The 16,959-nt window shown below is 46.0% G+C and overlaps 1 protein-coding gene across 2 annotated transcripts in view; it reads left to right on the forward strand.

The window, feature by feature from the left end:
* Positions 1–2,608: 2,608 nt before the first annotated feature.
* LOC137450885 (6-phosphofructo-2-kinase/fructose-2,6-bisphosphatase 4) overlaps positions 2,609–16,959 on the forward strand; it is a 64,092-nt gene continuing 49,741 nt past the window's right edge. Inside the window, exon 1 of one of the 2 annotated variants that reach the window (XM_068157865.1) lies at positions 2,609–2,798. In XM_068157865.1, coding sequence (XP_068013966.1) covers positions 2,747–2,798 — 52 coding nt within the window. In that variant the 5' untranslated portion in view covers positions 2,609–2,746. Of the gene's footprint in view, positions 2,799–8,976; positions 9,002–16,959 lie in introns of those variants that run through there. The other variant, XM_068157867.1, reaches the window with a different exon arrangement.

The raw sequence follows: 16,959 nt of genomic DNA on the forward strand, positions 1-16,959 counted from the left end.
AGGGGATGCACAAGGAGCTTTGATGGTTCCCCAAAAATAAAAAGGTTGTTTCTTAGCATTACATCAACAGTGAAATTTTTTTTTTTTTCCTTTCCTACTCACCTTTGGTTGCTTAAAAATCAGGTTTTCTGCAAGCATTACCACTCTCTTTTGATGGAGCCTAGAACTGGAGGAGTGGTAGGGATTTGGTATCTCAGCCTGCACTAACTCAACCCTTGCTGAGTCACCATACACACACACTTTAAGGAAGTGATACCAAGCACTGTACCAACCTCAGCCAATGAGGTTCTTCATTACAGGAGGCATCCTATCTGGAGATAAGCATGCAATAATCCCTGTTTACAAGAAAAACCCCAACCACCCAAACAATCAAACAACAAAACCAAACAAACGATGTGATTAACGCTTAAGAAGCTGTACTTTGTTAACTAAGATTTTTAAGCACCAGGTGATCTCTGGGCAAAGCCAGCAGAGTTACAATGCTTGTATTCCTAGTGGGGTTCTGAAACCAGATGCCCAAAGAGCAAATTTAGACTGGATATATATCCAATCACCTTTTCATTTTTCTTTTGCCTCAGCAGTGCTTCCAGGAGGATCTGCTCCATGATCTTACCGGGCACAGGGGTGAGACTGAGTGGCCTATAGTTTCCTGAGTCATCCCTCTTTCCCTTCTTTAAAATGGGGGTTATGGTTCCCCTTTTCCAGTCAGTGGGGACTTCACTGGACTGCCATAACTTTTGGAACACAATAGAGAGGAGTTTAGCGACTTCGTCTGCCAGTTCCCTCAGCACCCCTGCGTGTATCCCATCAGGTTCCATGGACTTGAACACTTTCAGGTTCTTCAGATGGTCACAAACCTGATCTTTACTCACAATGGACAGTTCTTTCTTCCAGACCCTGCCAGTATCTTCCATGACTCCAGGACTGTGGCTGGAGCCTTTGCCAGTGAAGACTGAGGTAAAGCAGTCATTGATAACCTCAGCCTTCTCCGTGTCACTTGTCACCTGTTCACTTGTGTCCTTTCTGCGGGAGCCCAAGCCTTCCCCAATCTTCTTTTTACCATTGATATACCCTCAGAAATATTTGCTGTTCCCCTTGATCTCCCTGGCTAGGTTTAATTCTAACTGAGCTTTGGCTTTTCTAACCAGGTCTCTTGCTGCTTGGGCAGCTTCCTTATATACCCCCCATTCTAGCTGTCCTTTCTTCCGCTCCTTGTGTCACACTTCCTGTGTGCCAGCATGTCCAGGAGCTCCTTGTTCATCCAGGCAGGTATCCTAGCATTCTTTCCTGCCTTCCTCTTTGTCGGTATACTTCGCTCCTGGACACAGGATCCTTCAATACTGACCAGCTGTCCTGGGCCCCTCTTCCCTCTAGGGCTTTGTCCCATGATACGCTGTCCAGCAGATCCCTGAAGAGATCAAAGTCTGGCCTCTCTTTCATTAGCAGTGGTGTTACCTGCTCCCCAAACTTGTCTGCCTATCTCTGCAAGCCAAATGATGTGAAGGACAGCTAACAAAGCTCTCTTGAGCACAGTCTTGCTGCACCAGTTCCTCACACCAAGTATAGGATGTGCTTATATATATGATGAGACAAAGACTCCAAAGCTTTTATACACACACATTTATTTCATGCCTACTCCAAATGGCCAGCCTAATAAAACAACAAAACTGTTAATGAAGCCAAGCCACAAAAATAATGTCAGTGCTTGAACAAGGTAACATAGACACATACCACCACAGGGGCAATATAAGGAACTACAGGATTGTTGTCACCAAGTTTGAACTTCCAAATTGTCCTCAGGGATCCTCTATGGCAAAGCTCCAGCACAAAGCATGTAGGTGGCTGTGCTCTGAGCACACTTTAGAGGCTGTAATTGCACAGATCTGCTTTACCTGGGAACCCCTCGGCTCACTGCATGCTGGGTCTCAGCTCTTACTTGCTTCTTTACCTTGCCTGGAGCTGTCGTACTGGGGTCACCTGTGGCTCCTGCTTGTCCACCCCATGGCGCACAGCTGCTCCCGAGCAAGCCTAAGTGTTTGCTGCTAGGAAGCCACCCCTTTCTCTAGAGTGTGTCGATACGAATCTTCTGCCACGGTAGCTGCATTCACATCTAGGTCTGCAAAATGGCCACGGTTGTCCCACCTCCCCCTCCCTTCACAGAGCGCACTGCTTTGGAAGGGTCCCTCGAAGGTCATAACCTCCCGCAGTGAGCAAGAACACCTCCAACTAGATCAGGCTGCCCAGGGCCTCATCAAGTCTGATCTTGGATGTATCTCTCCCCGTTAAATTAAAACATTATTAAAAAGCTGGGCTCGTTTCAGGAAACGTGAAACCCTGCGCAGAAAGTGAACGCTCGGCTGGAGTCCCAGGACGGCGGCTGGGCCCGCTCCGGCAGCGGCTTCACTTCGGAGCAGCCGGTGCCCCGCGGAGGGGCCGGGCCTCGGGCAGGGCAGGGGCTCCGCAGCAGCGGCCGAGCTGAGGAGAGCTCTCCCAGGCCCGCGCCCGCACCCTTCCCGCGGCGGCCGGCACGGGTGGAGCAGCACTGCCCGGTGGGGCGGGGGCTGCCCGGGGCCGGTCCCCGCCGCGCCGCCCCGCCCCGCACGGGGCGCGCACACCCGCGGGCACCTCCGCGGGGTACCGCGGTCGCCAGGACCCGCTGCTACTGCCGCCTTTGCTGTTGTCGGCGGGTTCACCGCGGCCGCACACCGCCGGGCCGTCCTCCGCCGGAACCGAGGCGCCGCCGCAGATGTGGGGCTGCCGCCGCGGCAGCCGCTGCTCGCAGGGCCGGCACTGCCGAGGTAGGAGCTCCGGCCGCCGGGGCCTCCCCCCGCCGCCTCCCCGCCCGCAGCAGGGCTGCTGGGCCGTGGCTGGGCGCCCCTTCCCAGCCGTGGCTGCGCAACTTCCCCCAGCCCCCGACCCCGGAGAGTCCCACGTGTGTCGCGGTGCGCCGGGGAGAAGCTCGAAGCGGGGTGGTCGTGCGTTCGGGACACCTTGCTCTGCATTTTCCCTTCCAGCCCCACCAGGCTGCGAGGGTGACCGTCATCTCCAAGACTTGGGAGGTGGGGAAAGGGAATTGCTGGGTAACAGTCAAATGCAGAGTAAGGTTTGGGAGATGTGGCCTGGAAAGAGGCAATCATGGTGTGCCAGTGGCTGTTTGCTTTCCGAGTTATTTTTAGCAATTGCTGTGCCGTGAGGGATTTGTGTTTTAGCTGTCTGTGGGGAGGTGTATTTGCATTATGTTCCTCCAAGTGTTGATGTTTTCCATTGGCCAAGGAAAGCTGTAGAATCAGTGGTTTTGGCAAATGCTGATCCAATCAGTTAGTTGTTCTTTCCCTATTCCTGATGGCAACATCATAAAAAAATATAATCCGCATATTTGTCATCTTGCTCTGTGAGATTTGGCTCTTTGGAGCCTTCCTTGGAAAGGGCTGTCCCTGAGGGCTGAGTGGTCTGGTGTGTTTGTTAAGTGCTTTGTGTAATGCAGGATGACAGCTGTGACGCAAGTGCACCAAAACTTTTGAATGTGGGCTCAGTCTTGGTTAGGCTTGGGTGTTTTTCTGCTTTCCAGGAACTTGTGTAACATAGGCTAGAAGATAAACCTAGCAGCTTCTTGCAGTTGTGGGGCAGAACAAGGAGAAGGGGATAGAGGCAGAAGCAGTGTGGTGGTGCACACAGTTCTATTAACAGTGCTGGGGAGCCTTGACCTGGCACCCTGAGCTGCCTGGTGCCATAGAAAATTGGGTGTCACTGAGTGTAGAGTGGCTGTGACTCCTTCCTGGTGACTCAGAGGATTGCTCTTGTTTACAGCTATAGCTTTGCTCCTGCTGGCTTTAGGCAGCTGCTAGCTTTGTCCGTATCTGACTCCAGCCCAGGGTATGGAAACAGATTTCAGTAAGGCTGGTGGTTTCCAAAGCGAGGGGACCCTGATTCAGCTGTTGAAATGCAGTGATGGGCCACCACTTACCCGTGGCTGAGCTGAAAACCCTTCATTGTTCCTGAAGGCTTGTGCCAGTGTCTTCAGGAAGCAGTGATTTGTTTGTGCTGGGGAGCTGCTGAAATGGATACCTCTCTTGCTCCTCATTCCCAACACTTTGTAGTCGGGCTCAATGTTGACTGTAGCAGGTCCTCTTGTGTGGCATTTTGGAGTGTGGGGAAGTCAACAACAACAACAAAAGGCGTGGAAAGAACTTAGAGACTCTTTAAGATTTCTTTTTAAAAAACATTTAAAAACATTAATTCTGAATTAAATAATTTGTAGTGCTAAATGCCAAAGAGAAACTATTTAACATTAGGTTAGACCATACTAAATCAAGTACAATTTGGAGTGATCCCATAAAGGGTCAGGTTGTTTTGTAGTGCTCGGCAGAGAGATGGGACTGAATAAATATGGGTTGTGGGATTCCTGGGGCTCATCCAATACATTGTGGAGCAGTTTGCAAAGTTTCCAGTAAGTTTGCTTAATGTGGCCCTTACTCAGCTGTGAGGCACGCCCATAATTATGGCTGCAATTAAAAGCAGTAATATCCATTTGCATAAGGTGCCAGTCCTTTTAAATCAGCACATCATCTAATGAGAGCATTAGTGTAGAGATAGTTATGCAGGACAAGGGCCCAAAGCTGAGAGCTTCCTGGGGAGGATTTTGTTTCAGAACTCGTTTTGAGGTCATTTAAAGGAAGGGTCTGTATTGAAATAGAACATTTTGTTACCAGAACTGATTAAGTTATAAATACAATGTGTACCAGTAGTAGGATGTTGTTGAATTAAGTGATTTTAGCACTTTATTTTTTTAATGTATCATCCATCTAACTTGATAAAAAAATCCAAACAACCAAAACCCCCAGCCTGGTTACATCAGTATTTTTCTCAATTTAATTGCATCAATGTTCCTTCTGCTCTTATGAGTAAGAGATTTGGTAAATCTAACTTGTGGATGATAGCTAATTGCCGATGAAGTGTTACGGATGTGTTCTCAATTGCTCACTGAAGTTGCATGGTTTCCTTGGGGCTTAACCTCAGTGTGTAATGTCCATGTGTTTGTTTGTTTTTTTCCCTTTGAGATGGGTATAAATTTTGGACTTTAGATGCTGGAGAACACTGTACATTCGGGGGGAACATTTCAGCTTTCTTCTGAAAGAAATGATGTGGTGGATACTCTCCCCTGACTCCATGTGTTTTGTTCTGTTTCATTTCTCTCTTGTTTGTTTGTTTGAATTTACAGGCTATAATGTAACCTTGTGTCCATACACCCTGAGCGGGGCGGGTCCTTGGGGACAGTCTCAAGGGGAGCACAGTAGAAAGGGTAAAAGTTGTCAAAACACCGCGGAGGAAACACCAGCCTTGGGTCTGAGAAGTGCTCAGTTCTGTGAATCTACTCAAATTTTCCCCAGAAGCCTTTTTTCCCCCCATTTAAAGTCAAATAATTAGGCTGTTAATCTGTTGTCACAGACTTAGTACTTGACTTGCAGTCTCCAAGAGTGTAAGATGTTAAGTAATTAAATTGTATGAGAGAATAAAAGAGAATGATGACCTTCCAAACTCACTAGTCTGTATAGTTAGCTTCTTCCAATGGCTAAAATTAGTTGAAGTTGATTCCTGGTTTTACTCAATTTTTGTCAGATACCCCAAATGAGGATATGGGAAAGACTCCCATGCTGTTGCACACAGGTTACTTTAAGAGGTGGTGGATTGATTTCAGGCATGACTTGTTTGTGCAGGGGGAGCCCTGGCCTGGCTGACTGACAAGATACCACATGGGGCCATGTTGGCTAATAACCAGGTTTGTTCTTGAGTGCCTGCCAAACCCTGGCCCTGCACATTGTAATCCCATGCTAATTGTGAACAGCAATCTCCAGATGTACTTAATGTATTACTCGGAGATGTACTGACCTTGTAACTGTCCCATGGTGCTGCGTGCAAAGTGGCTGATTTGAGTAAAATCACTGTAGGATGGTGCGACTTGGAACTTGTGTCCATGCAAAGACAAGAAGTACTTGTGTTTGTGCACAAAATGTGTAAACTCAGGCGTGCTGTGGTAACAGTGCAGTTGTGTTGTGTTTTCAGTATGTTAAACCAACTCATTTCTCATCTGAGAAGCTGATGGATGGAGGGGGGGGTGTGCTATTTGGGTGTTGGCATTTGCAGCATTTAAGGATTCAAAGTAATGCACTGGAATTAATCCTGAAGTTTTGAAGTGTGTAGCTGCCATGGTAGATCCTGAGTGCAAATGATGAGTATCCTAATTGCAATGACTTTTATCCATGTGATGAATAAAAGGGGTGTTTTGTAATGTTTTCTTAATAAAATGAGCTGGATTTGTCACAATTGCCCTTGTGGAAACAATGTGCCTGTTACAGCTTTAAATTTCTATGTGTTGGTGTAATTTCAGCAAGACTAGTTACTAAGCTATCCCAAATGACTGTGGCATTAGTTTCCAGATGATTCATTAAGTTACTATCTTGTTTATAGGCCATGCACAAGTAGAAAAGGGTAGGAAAGGCTAAATCAGAATGGCTTTAAGTTTATATCTTCCTCTTTAAAGCTGACCACCTGACTTGTTTCCAAATAATTATTTTTCTGAGTGTGAATTTCATTCTCTTTCTGTGCAGTGTCGTGTCTGTGTCATGGCTTAAGATAGGGCTTCACACATGTTGTATTTTGACACCAATGGCTGGGCTGTGGGGAGACCTTATGCAAGCCGGGCTCCCTGGCAGCTGTTCTTCCCTGAGCTAGAGTCACAACATGCCACCACCAGTCCTGAGGTTGGTGCATGTCACTAAAGTGATATTTAAAAGCAACTTAGCTGTGCTATTTCTGCCTTGCTCGGAAAAGCCACTTGTGGTGTTGCATCTTTTGCAATGCATTTGCACGTGAATAATTTCTCCATCTGCAGAGAGCAGGGCGTTTAATTGGGTTAGCACTGGAACTGCAGAGGCTTGATTTCATCCTGCATATGTTTTGGGTGCATAAGTGGGAAAGTTTGCTTGAGCAGCAAGAAATCCTTATGACTGGATTACATACAGTTTATCTGTCAGTGGGTAGTTTAAATCAAATGATGCAAGGGACAAAATATTTGTGATGATTTATAGTTAAAAGCTTCCATATAACTGCAGACATCCCTTCTGACCTAAACTAATCAAGGAGCGCAACAAATACGAGTTGCTTTAATGCATCTGACACTGCTTCTGGCCAATTATTGCTGTCACAACAATATTTGCATTTAAAGCTGGCTGCTGCTTCATATTCAGTTTTCCTTTATGATCACATATCCCATGAAATCTAATTGATGTTGTCAGCTAATAACAAGCAACATTTGTTGCTCGTGGGATCCCCATGGATATTGTTAAGCATCAGGCTCTGCAACGTTTACCTTCTGCAGTAAGGAAGAAAAAATATAGAAGATCTTTGTAGTTTTTCTACAATCAATATGAAACTTTTCCCCAAAACATTGAGGAGATTTCAGGGGTTCATGACCCCTGTAATGAAAAAAATTTCAGATGATTTGTAAGAAGCAGACTCAGTAGGGAGAAGGGGGAAGAAAGCAGCAAGGCAGCCCAAGTTGTGGAGGAAACAAGCACTCCTGTAACGGCTGCGGTCATTACTCATTTTTGGTAGGAGATAGATCTCGCTACCTGTTTTTTTTTGTTGTTTTTTTTCTCTCCTGAGAGATGCTCCATTTGGGGATTAGAATATGGGAGCTTAAAACTCAAGCAGTTCTGGAAGAGATGTCTCCCCTGGATTTATGTCTTGGGGTTGCAGTTGATTTTTCTTCGTCAGTTTGTGTCAGTTCCCAGGACCTGAGCTTGTGTCTGATGGGACGTGTGTAAGTACTCATGTAGTGGGAGCGTTGGCAGGGCAGCTCTTCTCTCTTGGTAGCTAGTTTTCACTAAAGCGTAGGAGAGTAATGCTTCTGAGACCTCTGTCCTGTGTCAAATGAGCTTCAAACCAGTCAGTGACTTCAGATGTCCTTGATAGAGTAAGGGGGAGATCTGGAGAGAATGTAGAACCAACCCACTATGCAGTGGCTGGAGCCAGCAGCCCTGGACAGCTGGTGTTTCACCAAGGGGAGGCAAATGTGAGGGCTGGTGTGCTTATTTGCTCTCAATTTTTGTTTGGTTTTGGTTTCATAACCCCTATCTGTTCTTCTTTCAATGAATATTTAAATTTTTATATGTGTATTTGCCCATTCTGGTGCCAGAGGCTCTCACATGTGCTTCATGTGATCGAAAGTGGCATCCTGCACACCTCAATCATTCTTATTGTTTATATTCTCTAAGGAAACTTGTGCTGAAACAAAATTGATTTTGGAATATAAAGGGAATTAGGAAGCTTATTAAAAAAAGGAGGAGAAGCTTTCAGTGCTAATATTACAGTGGTGACTCTGAGTTGGCAGATTGTTCCTCTTGCAAGGGGGGAATTTGTAGCATTGTGTTGTTCAGCCTGTCTACGTTCCGTGAATTAGATTATTCTGGCTGTTGTAATTTTATTATTCTTATTAAGCTTCATCATCTATGTATTGGTGCTGTTAGTCTCAGGAAGCTGATAGGTCATCTAACTGTACTGACAAAATAGACAGAAATGGAGAAATCTGCCCTGGAGGTGATGAAGACAGATTCACTGGCAATGTGGATCTCCTTATGTCTGGCCTGTATGTTTGGCTTTTTTTCCCCTCCAGTGCTGGGTTTTAGACTATTTGACAGCATTGCAGTTTGCCAAATGAAGATTCATTTTGGTGTCATGATGAATTCTTTCACCGATAGCTCCTGAGAAGCTTTGCCCTAGTTTGCTAGTGGTTTTATTTGGATGAATATGCTCCTTTTTCATAAAGCTTAAGACTATTTCCAGAGGCAGCTGGCATCACATATGCTGTGAAGTGTTTTTCCTCCTTGTGTCGGTGTCAGTTTTCCATGTTGCCTTCTCAGAGAGATTTATTCTTTACGTTTGACAGCCTGCTTTCCTCTCTCTGTTGCCTATGGGACATGCATGAAACCAAGGAAAACTGTAGGTACGTGTGGAGGACTTGGGCCCAGTCACTGCCCCATTAACTCTTTTGCTCTTGCTTCCATTGCCATGGGCTTTTTCCTGAATCAGCTACATATCCCAAATGGTAATACATGCTGGAATACTATATTCTCTTGACCTTTCACTCCTGTTCCCCCTTTTCTTTCTTTGTTCTAGCTCTTGGCCAAGCCTAGCCCCTGTTACAAGATGAAGTTATACAACCTCCACTTTAGCTTCTCCTGTGCTGAGTCCACTTTGGGTGCTGCTATTTATATGTTATTTATGTCTCTGAAAGGTTTGAAGAGCCTTGTTTTGTTCACCGTGACCTCTCTGCACAGTCACTGCTGCTTCTGAGATCTTGTTTTTCTTTGTTTCATTACATTCTTCCCCTGCTCCCCATCCAGCCTTTCCTTCTCTTCCACAATTTGACCTTGTCTTGCTCTCGTTTCCCCATGCCTTATTTCAAGGCGTTCACATGGCTTCAGCTTCTATTATGTGCTGATGACTCACAGATGCATTCTACACCCCTGATGGTTTTTCACCCAGTCCAGCCCCTCTCTTCCTCCACTCCTTTTCCTCTCTTGATTCCTCCATCAGAAATCATTCAGTATTTCATAGTATCATAGTATCATTCAGGGTTGGAAGGGACCACAAGGATCATCTAGTTCCAACCCCCCTGCCATGGGCAGGGACACCCCACACTAGATCAGGCTGGCCAGAGCCTCGTCCAGCCTGGTCTTAAACACCTCCAGGGATGGGGCCTCGACCACCTCCCTGGACAACCCATTCCAATCCTCGATGCCTGGATCATGGTTCCCATGTTGGTTTTTTTTTCTCTTGTCTTTTAAAATGCTGCCCTCTGACAGGTAGCTTCACCTCAAAGCCTTCATGATTTTTTTTAAAAATCCATTTGTTTCCCTTCATGCATTCCAGTTGCATGCAAATTCTATGTACTCTTTATTGTTAATATATTTCTCCTTTTCTGGCTCATCAGACAACTCGCCTAATGCGTGGAATAAGGTTTTTCAGATGTTTCATGGCTGTCCCTTAAGAATTCTACTTCTGAAGTCAGTTGGTTGTAAAGCTACAGTGTTAAGTGTTTCAGTTCCACCCTGAAGAAGGCAGCTGCCCTTGTTTTGCTGTTTTCATGTGTAGCAGCCCAGATGTAGCTGTTCCAAACAAGTGGGATTTATGGCATCCTAGCTGAATGGAAGGAAAAGGATACGTATACATCATAAATGTTACATATCTGACAAAGCTATAGCTAAGTGAGCATAATTCATAAGCCTTTCAGCCTGGAGAAGGGCTGTCTGTTTTATTTGATATTGCTAATCCTTTCCTTGTGCTCCTTTTAACTATGTTCTTACTAACAACAGCAAACCCGAACTGGGAAGATTTTTCTAAGATCCTTGCATGGCTGGAAAGAAATAGGGAGCTTTAAGGCGATAGAAACACTTTCAGCCTGCTTAGCAGAGAGAAAGCAATCTGTGCAGGTTCAAGAAGCACAAAGGTGAACACCCTGGTGGATGCAAGTATGTTTTTGTTTTTCCTTCTCTTTCAACTATTACAAATTTATCAGTCCTTGGTTTTCCCAGGTTATATCGTGGGTCCCATGTAACTTGTGCAGCCCTAGGTAAGCAGAGTCACTGCTGTGTCACACTGCCAAGGAAGAGGAGAGTGTATCAGGGTACACCCACCAGCGTCCAGAGATTGCGCGAGGCTGTACGTGCTGTTGCTGTAGTAACAACACTGGATACTACCAGAGCAAGGTGTAGGAATGGCTGTCCTCAGCAAACTCACCATCTTGGAAACCCAGTACTTTCAGCTGCCCTTTAGACCCGTGAATGTAAATAGCCAATTTGTGCAAATGCCATGTATTTTAATGTCCTCTTTCCGCACTTCTTAGAAGCGTACACACAGACCCTTGTGTAAACATTTTGAAGCAAGCTACAGTAAGCAGTAAGTTACAGAGGGGTTTTTAACACTGGGTTGTGCTCAGAAGACGTGAATAATGGATGCCATCTTTCCTTTACGTTGCATCATAACAGGACAATTTCAAATGCTGCTTAATGGTGCAATGGTGGAAACAGTTCAGAGCAATACCTGGAAGCAGCACTTGAAGATCTGGCCTATTTTTCAAGGAAGTAATTTTAATGTTTCTCAGAGGTGAAGGTAGGAGGTGACTGCTTGCACTGGAGGCATAAAGAATTAGTGATTTATCCTTGAGATTTAACAAATAGTATCATAGTATCAGTCAGGGTTGGAAGGGACCACAAGGACCATTTAGTTCCAACCCCCCTGCCATGGGCAGGGACACCCCACACTAGATCAGGCTGGCCAGAGCCTCATCCAGCCTGGGCTTAAACACCTATACAATTAATACAATTAATATAGCTCAGCCTTAAATCTGTTCCTCTCTTATGAGGACAGACTGAAGGAGTTGGAGCTGTTCAGTCTGGAGAAGAGAAGGCTCCAAGGTGACCTCATTGTGGCCTTCCAGTATCTGAAGGGGGCCTACAGGAAGGCTGGAGAGGGACTTCTCAGGATATCAGGTAGTGATAGGAGTAGGGGGAATGGAATGAAGCTGGAGGTGGGGAGATTCAGGCTAGATGTGAGGAGGAAGTTCTTCCCCATGAGAGTGGTGAAACCCTGGAATGGGTTGTTCAGGGAGGTGGTTGAGGCGCCGTCCCTGGAGGTGTTTAAGCCCAGGCTGGCTGAGGCTCTGGCCAGGCAGATCTAGTGTGGGGTGTCCCAGCCCACGGCAGGGGGGTTGGAACTAGATGATCCTTGTGGTCCCTTCCAACCCTGACTGATACTGTGATACTATGATGTTAACACAGGAAACTCCCTTGCATGAGAATAGTGGTATCTCATTGACAGAGTTTATCTCCAGATGTTTAGTTTCTCCCTCATCTAAACCTGAGGGATTATTTCTTCTGCGATGTGATAAACGTCTTCAACTAACATGTTTATGTATTTAGAAATAATAAAAGCACTCTGAACGGCCATGCTTTCAAGAGGGATTCACCTAATGATAACTGAAGAACAAAGTGCCAGTGTAGAAAGGTAGGGTTTGTAGTTGTTTGGGGTTGTTTTTTCCCCAGTTGCTAGTACCCTATATGTGAATCTTGGCATGGTCTCTGGGATTCTCATGCAATCCGTGTGTTGGCAAGATGACATTCTCCTGATAGGCCTGTGTTTGCCCAAGTAATCTTAGATGTCTGATTGGTTTTGTATGCTTATGGTACAACACATGGGTTTTCTAGATAGCTATCCAAGGTTTTATTGGTGCAATTATTACAATAAACCCCTTTGTACAGGTAGTGCATGTTTCCTGAGTGTTAGAATCCTAGAATGGAAAGAACCTCAGAGATCATCTACTCTCCTCCCTGCCATGGCAGGGGCACCTTTTTAGCTAGACTAAGCTGCTCAAGGCTTCATCTGGCCTGGCCTTGAACAGCCCCAGGGAACTGGCATCCACAACCTGCCTAGTTAGCCTATTCCAGAGTCTCACCAACCTCACACGGAAGAACTTCTTTCTAAGATCCAGTTTAACCCTGCTCTCCCTCAGCTTCAAACCATTTCCCCTTGTCCTGTCACTGGACATCCTTATGAAAAGTCCCTCTCCAACCTTCCTGTAGGATCCCTTCAAGTATTGTAATGCAGCTATAAGTTCCCCTCTCTACAGTCTCTTTCAGGCTGAACAACCCCATCTCCCTCATCCTATCTTCATAGCAGAGGTGCTCCAGCCCTTGGATCATCCTTGGGGCTCTCCTCTGGACTCACTCATGAATGTAGGACTCTCTCATGAAAGGGTTTCTGGCATGCACCTGAGACCCATGGAAAGCCCTTCCCCCATGCTCTTGGTGGAAACCCCTGCAGCTAGCAGAAAGCTAAGAAAGATTATGGAGCAGATCACCTTGGGGGCAAGCACAGAGCACCTGCAGGATGGCCAAGAGATCAGACCCAGCCAATATGGATTTAGGAAGGGCAGGTCCTGCCTGACCAACCTGATCTCCTTCTATGATCAGGTGACTGCCTGGTGGATGTGAGGCAGGCTGTGGATGTAGTCTGCATGGACTTCAGCAAGGCTTTTGATACGGTCCCCCACAGCAAACTCCTGGCCAAGCTGTAAGCCCATGCCTTGGACAGCAACACTCTGCACTGGGTTAGGAACTGGCTGGAGAGCCGAATCCAGAGAGTGGTGGTGAATGGTGCCACATCCAGCTGGCAGCCAGTCACTAGTGGTGTCCCCCATGGATCAGTGCTGGGCTCAATCCTATTCAATATCCTTATTGATGATCTGGATGAGGAGGTGGAGTCTACCATTAGTAAATTTGCAGACAATACCAAGTTGGGAGCAGGTGTTAGAGGGTAGGAGAGCTCTGCAGAGGGACCTTGACAGGCTGGACAGATGGACAGAGTCCAGCATGATGTCATTTAACAAGTCCAAGTGCTGGGTGCTGCACTTTGGTCACAACAACCCCATGCAGTGCTACAGGCTGCAGACAGAGTGGCTGGAGAGCAGCCAGGCAGAAATGGACCTGGGGGTGCTGGTTGACAGCCAGCTGAACACAAGCCAGCAGTGTGCCCAGGTGGCCAAGAGGGCCAATGGCATCCTGGCCTGCATCAGAAATAGTGTGGCCAGCAGGAGCAGGGAAGTCATTCTGCCCCTGTACTCATCACTGGTTAGGCCACACCTGGAGTCCTGTGTCCAGTTCTGGGCCCCTCAGTTTAAGAAGGACATTGAGACTCTTGAATGTGTCCAGAGAAGGGCAATGAGGCTGGGGAGAGGCCTCGAGCAAAAGCCCTAAGAGGAGACGCTGAGGGAGCTGGGGTTGCTTAGCCTGGAGAAGAGGAGGCTCAGGTGAGACCTTACTGTTCTCTACAACTACCTGAAAAGAGGTTGTAGACAGATGGATGTTGCTCTCTTCTCCCAGGCAACCAGCACCAGAACAAGAGGACACAGTCTCAAGCTGTGCCAGGGGAAGTTTAGGCTGGAGGTGAGGAGAAAGTTCATAACAGAACGAGTTACTTGCCATTGGAATGGGCTGCCCAGGGAGGTGGTGGAGTCCCTGGAAGTGTTCAAAAAAGAGACTGGATGTGGCACTTGAAGCCATAGTTTAGTTAGTCATGAGATGTTGGGTGATAGGTTGGACTTGATGATCTCTGAGGTCTTTTCCAACCTTATTGATTCTATGATTCTAAATCATCCCATTCCCATTTCAAACCCTGGGAAAGCACAGCATTAGATAAGTGGCAATGGTAAGAGTCATGCAGTGCTCACTAACACAATTAGAGAGATCACCACTACCTGGAGGGTCTGGATGTGCTGGCCTGAGGCAGGTATCATCTGGGCCTCAGCGTGCTACTGGACGGCAGTGGCACCAGCCTGCTGCCGGGAACAGGAACATGGAGATGCACAACTCTGACAAGAGACAGTGACACTTGGCTGAAAGAGAGTGGATTTTGAATTCATACAGGCTGCTCTTGGAACAGGAGGGATGTGAGGGATTATCAACACAACTCTATGGTACTGCCAGGCTGCAATATCCCAGACCAAAATCACTTGCAAAGAACATGAGAGATTACTCTGCAGAATCAAAAACTCAGCCTCACTGCTCTGGACTGCAGCCTTTCTGCTTGATGGCTCCTTTCAGTGCCCAGGGCTCTTCCACTGTAGGGGCTCCAGTTTTTTGTCAACCTTGAACCTTGTTGATTACAACAAAGGCCATCAATTCCTTTCTGCACAGAGCAGCACAGATGACTACAGTCTGAGCTTCATTGATGTCACCCCTGCATCAATGTCTTTCCACCCCTAACCTTGAAGGACAATCTTTAGAGACTGCAAGAAAAAGTATTTTCTATTTTTAGTCTCTTTAGGAGAGTCCCAACATAATGAGTGTTATCTGTGTGAGCAGTCTGGGAGATGAGGGACATCTCTCTACCAAAAACTGTGCTGCAACAGGCCTCTGAAAAAAATACTGCCTTAGAAAAAGATCTGATATCAAACATCCCAGACAGGCTTTAAGAGCAGGTACTAAAACCACTACAAGCCCTGCTATGTTTTAACCTGGGTTTTTTTTTGCCTACAAAATGTCAATAAAACCAAATTTGGTTCAGTCAGAGGCTGGGAAATTAGATACTATCTTGTTTGTACCAAAAATGTCAACTTCAACTGAATTCAGTGGCAGAAGCTGATCTCTGCTATCAAATGAGTTGATGACAAAACAAAGCCTCACACTGAATTCATAATCCTCAATCATTTGCATGACACACTGAGAAACTACTGTTGCTTTGAACTGGAACACAAGATGCAACAAAAATTCAGCAGCAGCAGAGCTTATCTGAAAATGTGTTACTGAATCTGAATGGGGGAAGCTTAACAACACTCAAAATCTGTCAAATCTTTTAAAAAATAAAATAAAACCAAGCCCTGTTCCCTTAAACCTTCAGAACATGAGGTAGAAACTTCTGGAATGGATGAGTTCATCCAAAGCTACACATTTGGTTGCAATTCCTGCACTTTGTGTCTATGTGAGGAGGAGGTTCTTCACCATGAGAGTGGTGAAACCCTGGAATGGGTTGTCCAGGGAGGTGGTTGAGGCCCTGTCCCTGGAGGTGTTTAAGACCAGGCTGGATGAGGCTCTGGCCAGGCTGATCTAGTGTGGGGTGTCCCTGCCCATGGCAGGGGGGTTGGAACTAAATGGTCCTTGTGGTCCCTTCCAACCCTGAATAATACTATGATACTATGATTTTTGATCCAGGCATAGATGTAAAACAAAGGATCTCAATCAACACTTCTTTTGAGGAAGCCTCTGTGGGCTTGAACAAAACCTGCTGCAGTTTGGGGAGGGAGGAAATCTGCATTTTCCATTGTGGACAGGTGACTGATTCTGTTTGATATTCCAGTTCCTTCATTTTCAGAGAGGATTTCTTACTTCCCTCACATTACTACCAGAGGATTTCTTACTTTCCTCACGTTATTACCAGAGGATTTCTTACATTCCTCACGTTACTACCAGTTTGCAAAGTTCTGACTACACATTAGGTTGTCATGGTTTTGAAAACACATAACTGTGCTGGAATGAAGCCACACATAAACACTGCTGTAAGGGATGCATCTTGCTTTGCATGGATGATGAGTAACTATCCTGATGTTTCAGTAGGTGATGGGGAAAATATAATGAATGCAAATTAGTGTGGGAATTCACCCTCTCTCCAGGCAAAGAAGTGTGGTGTGAGGCTCCTGACTGCCTGAGCCTGGTCAGATCTTCTCTTGTGTCAGATGTGTGGATCATTAGAATAGATGGGAGCTTATTTTCTCACTGATTTACTTTCTACCAAGATCTTCTGTTTAGATGAGTTATTTCCCATATCTGTGCTAAGGGATTTTGTTTGTTTAACTTAAAAAAAAGAAATCTCTCCAGTGTCTGTACTTGTACAGCTTTGTCTGTGTGGAATCTTGGCTGTTGTTTAATTCTATTCTCCAATTAGCACTGTAGAAATTCCTTGTTCTCAGCAGCAGCTCATTCTTATTTGAAGCATGATTACACATGGGTGTGGGGTTTTCTTCTGAATCTCTTTGGTAGATTGATCTGTAGCCAGGAAGTCTAAGAGTAAAATGAACTCTACGAAATAACTTCTGAAGGTGTGTATTGCTGAGGGCGGATTCTTTTGTAGTTCTGAATCCTTAATGGCTTTGCTTGTCTTTGAGGTAGCAGCCTCCTTAAAGACAACTGGAATTTTTTCCCTTTAGGCAGTGATAGGAAATAGGATATGGAGTGGATGGTGCCAGTAATAAACTTGCTTGTGGCTCGGAAAAGGTGGAGTAAGAGCTAGGGCCATGTATCACAAGGTCTGGTCCTTGTGATTTCAGTTGGTTTGGAATCAAGTCCTAAATGGAGGGACCTGTGAAGATGGTATGGGGAACCTGCTGAACTTGTCATGTGGGATGCCTGA

Source organism: Melanerpes formicivorus, unplaced genomic scaffold, assembly GCF_026170545.1.
Source record: "Melanerpes formicivorus ecotype bairdi unplaced genomic scaffold, bMelFor1.0.p_v2 SCAF_38, whole genome shotgun sequence".
Lineage (NCBI taxonomy): Eukaryota > Metazoa > Chordata > Aves > Piciformes > Picidae > Melanerpes > Melanerpes formicivorus.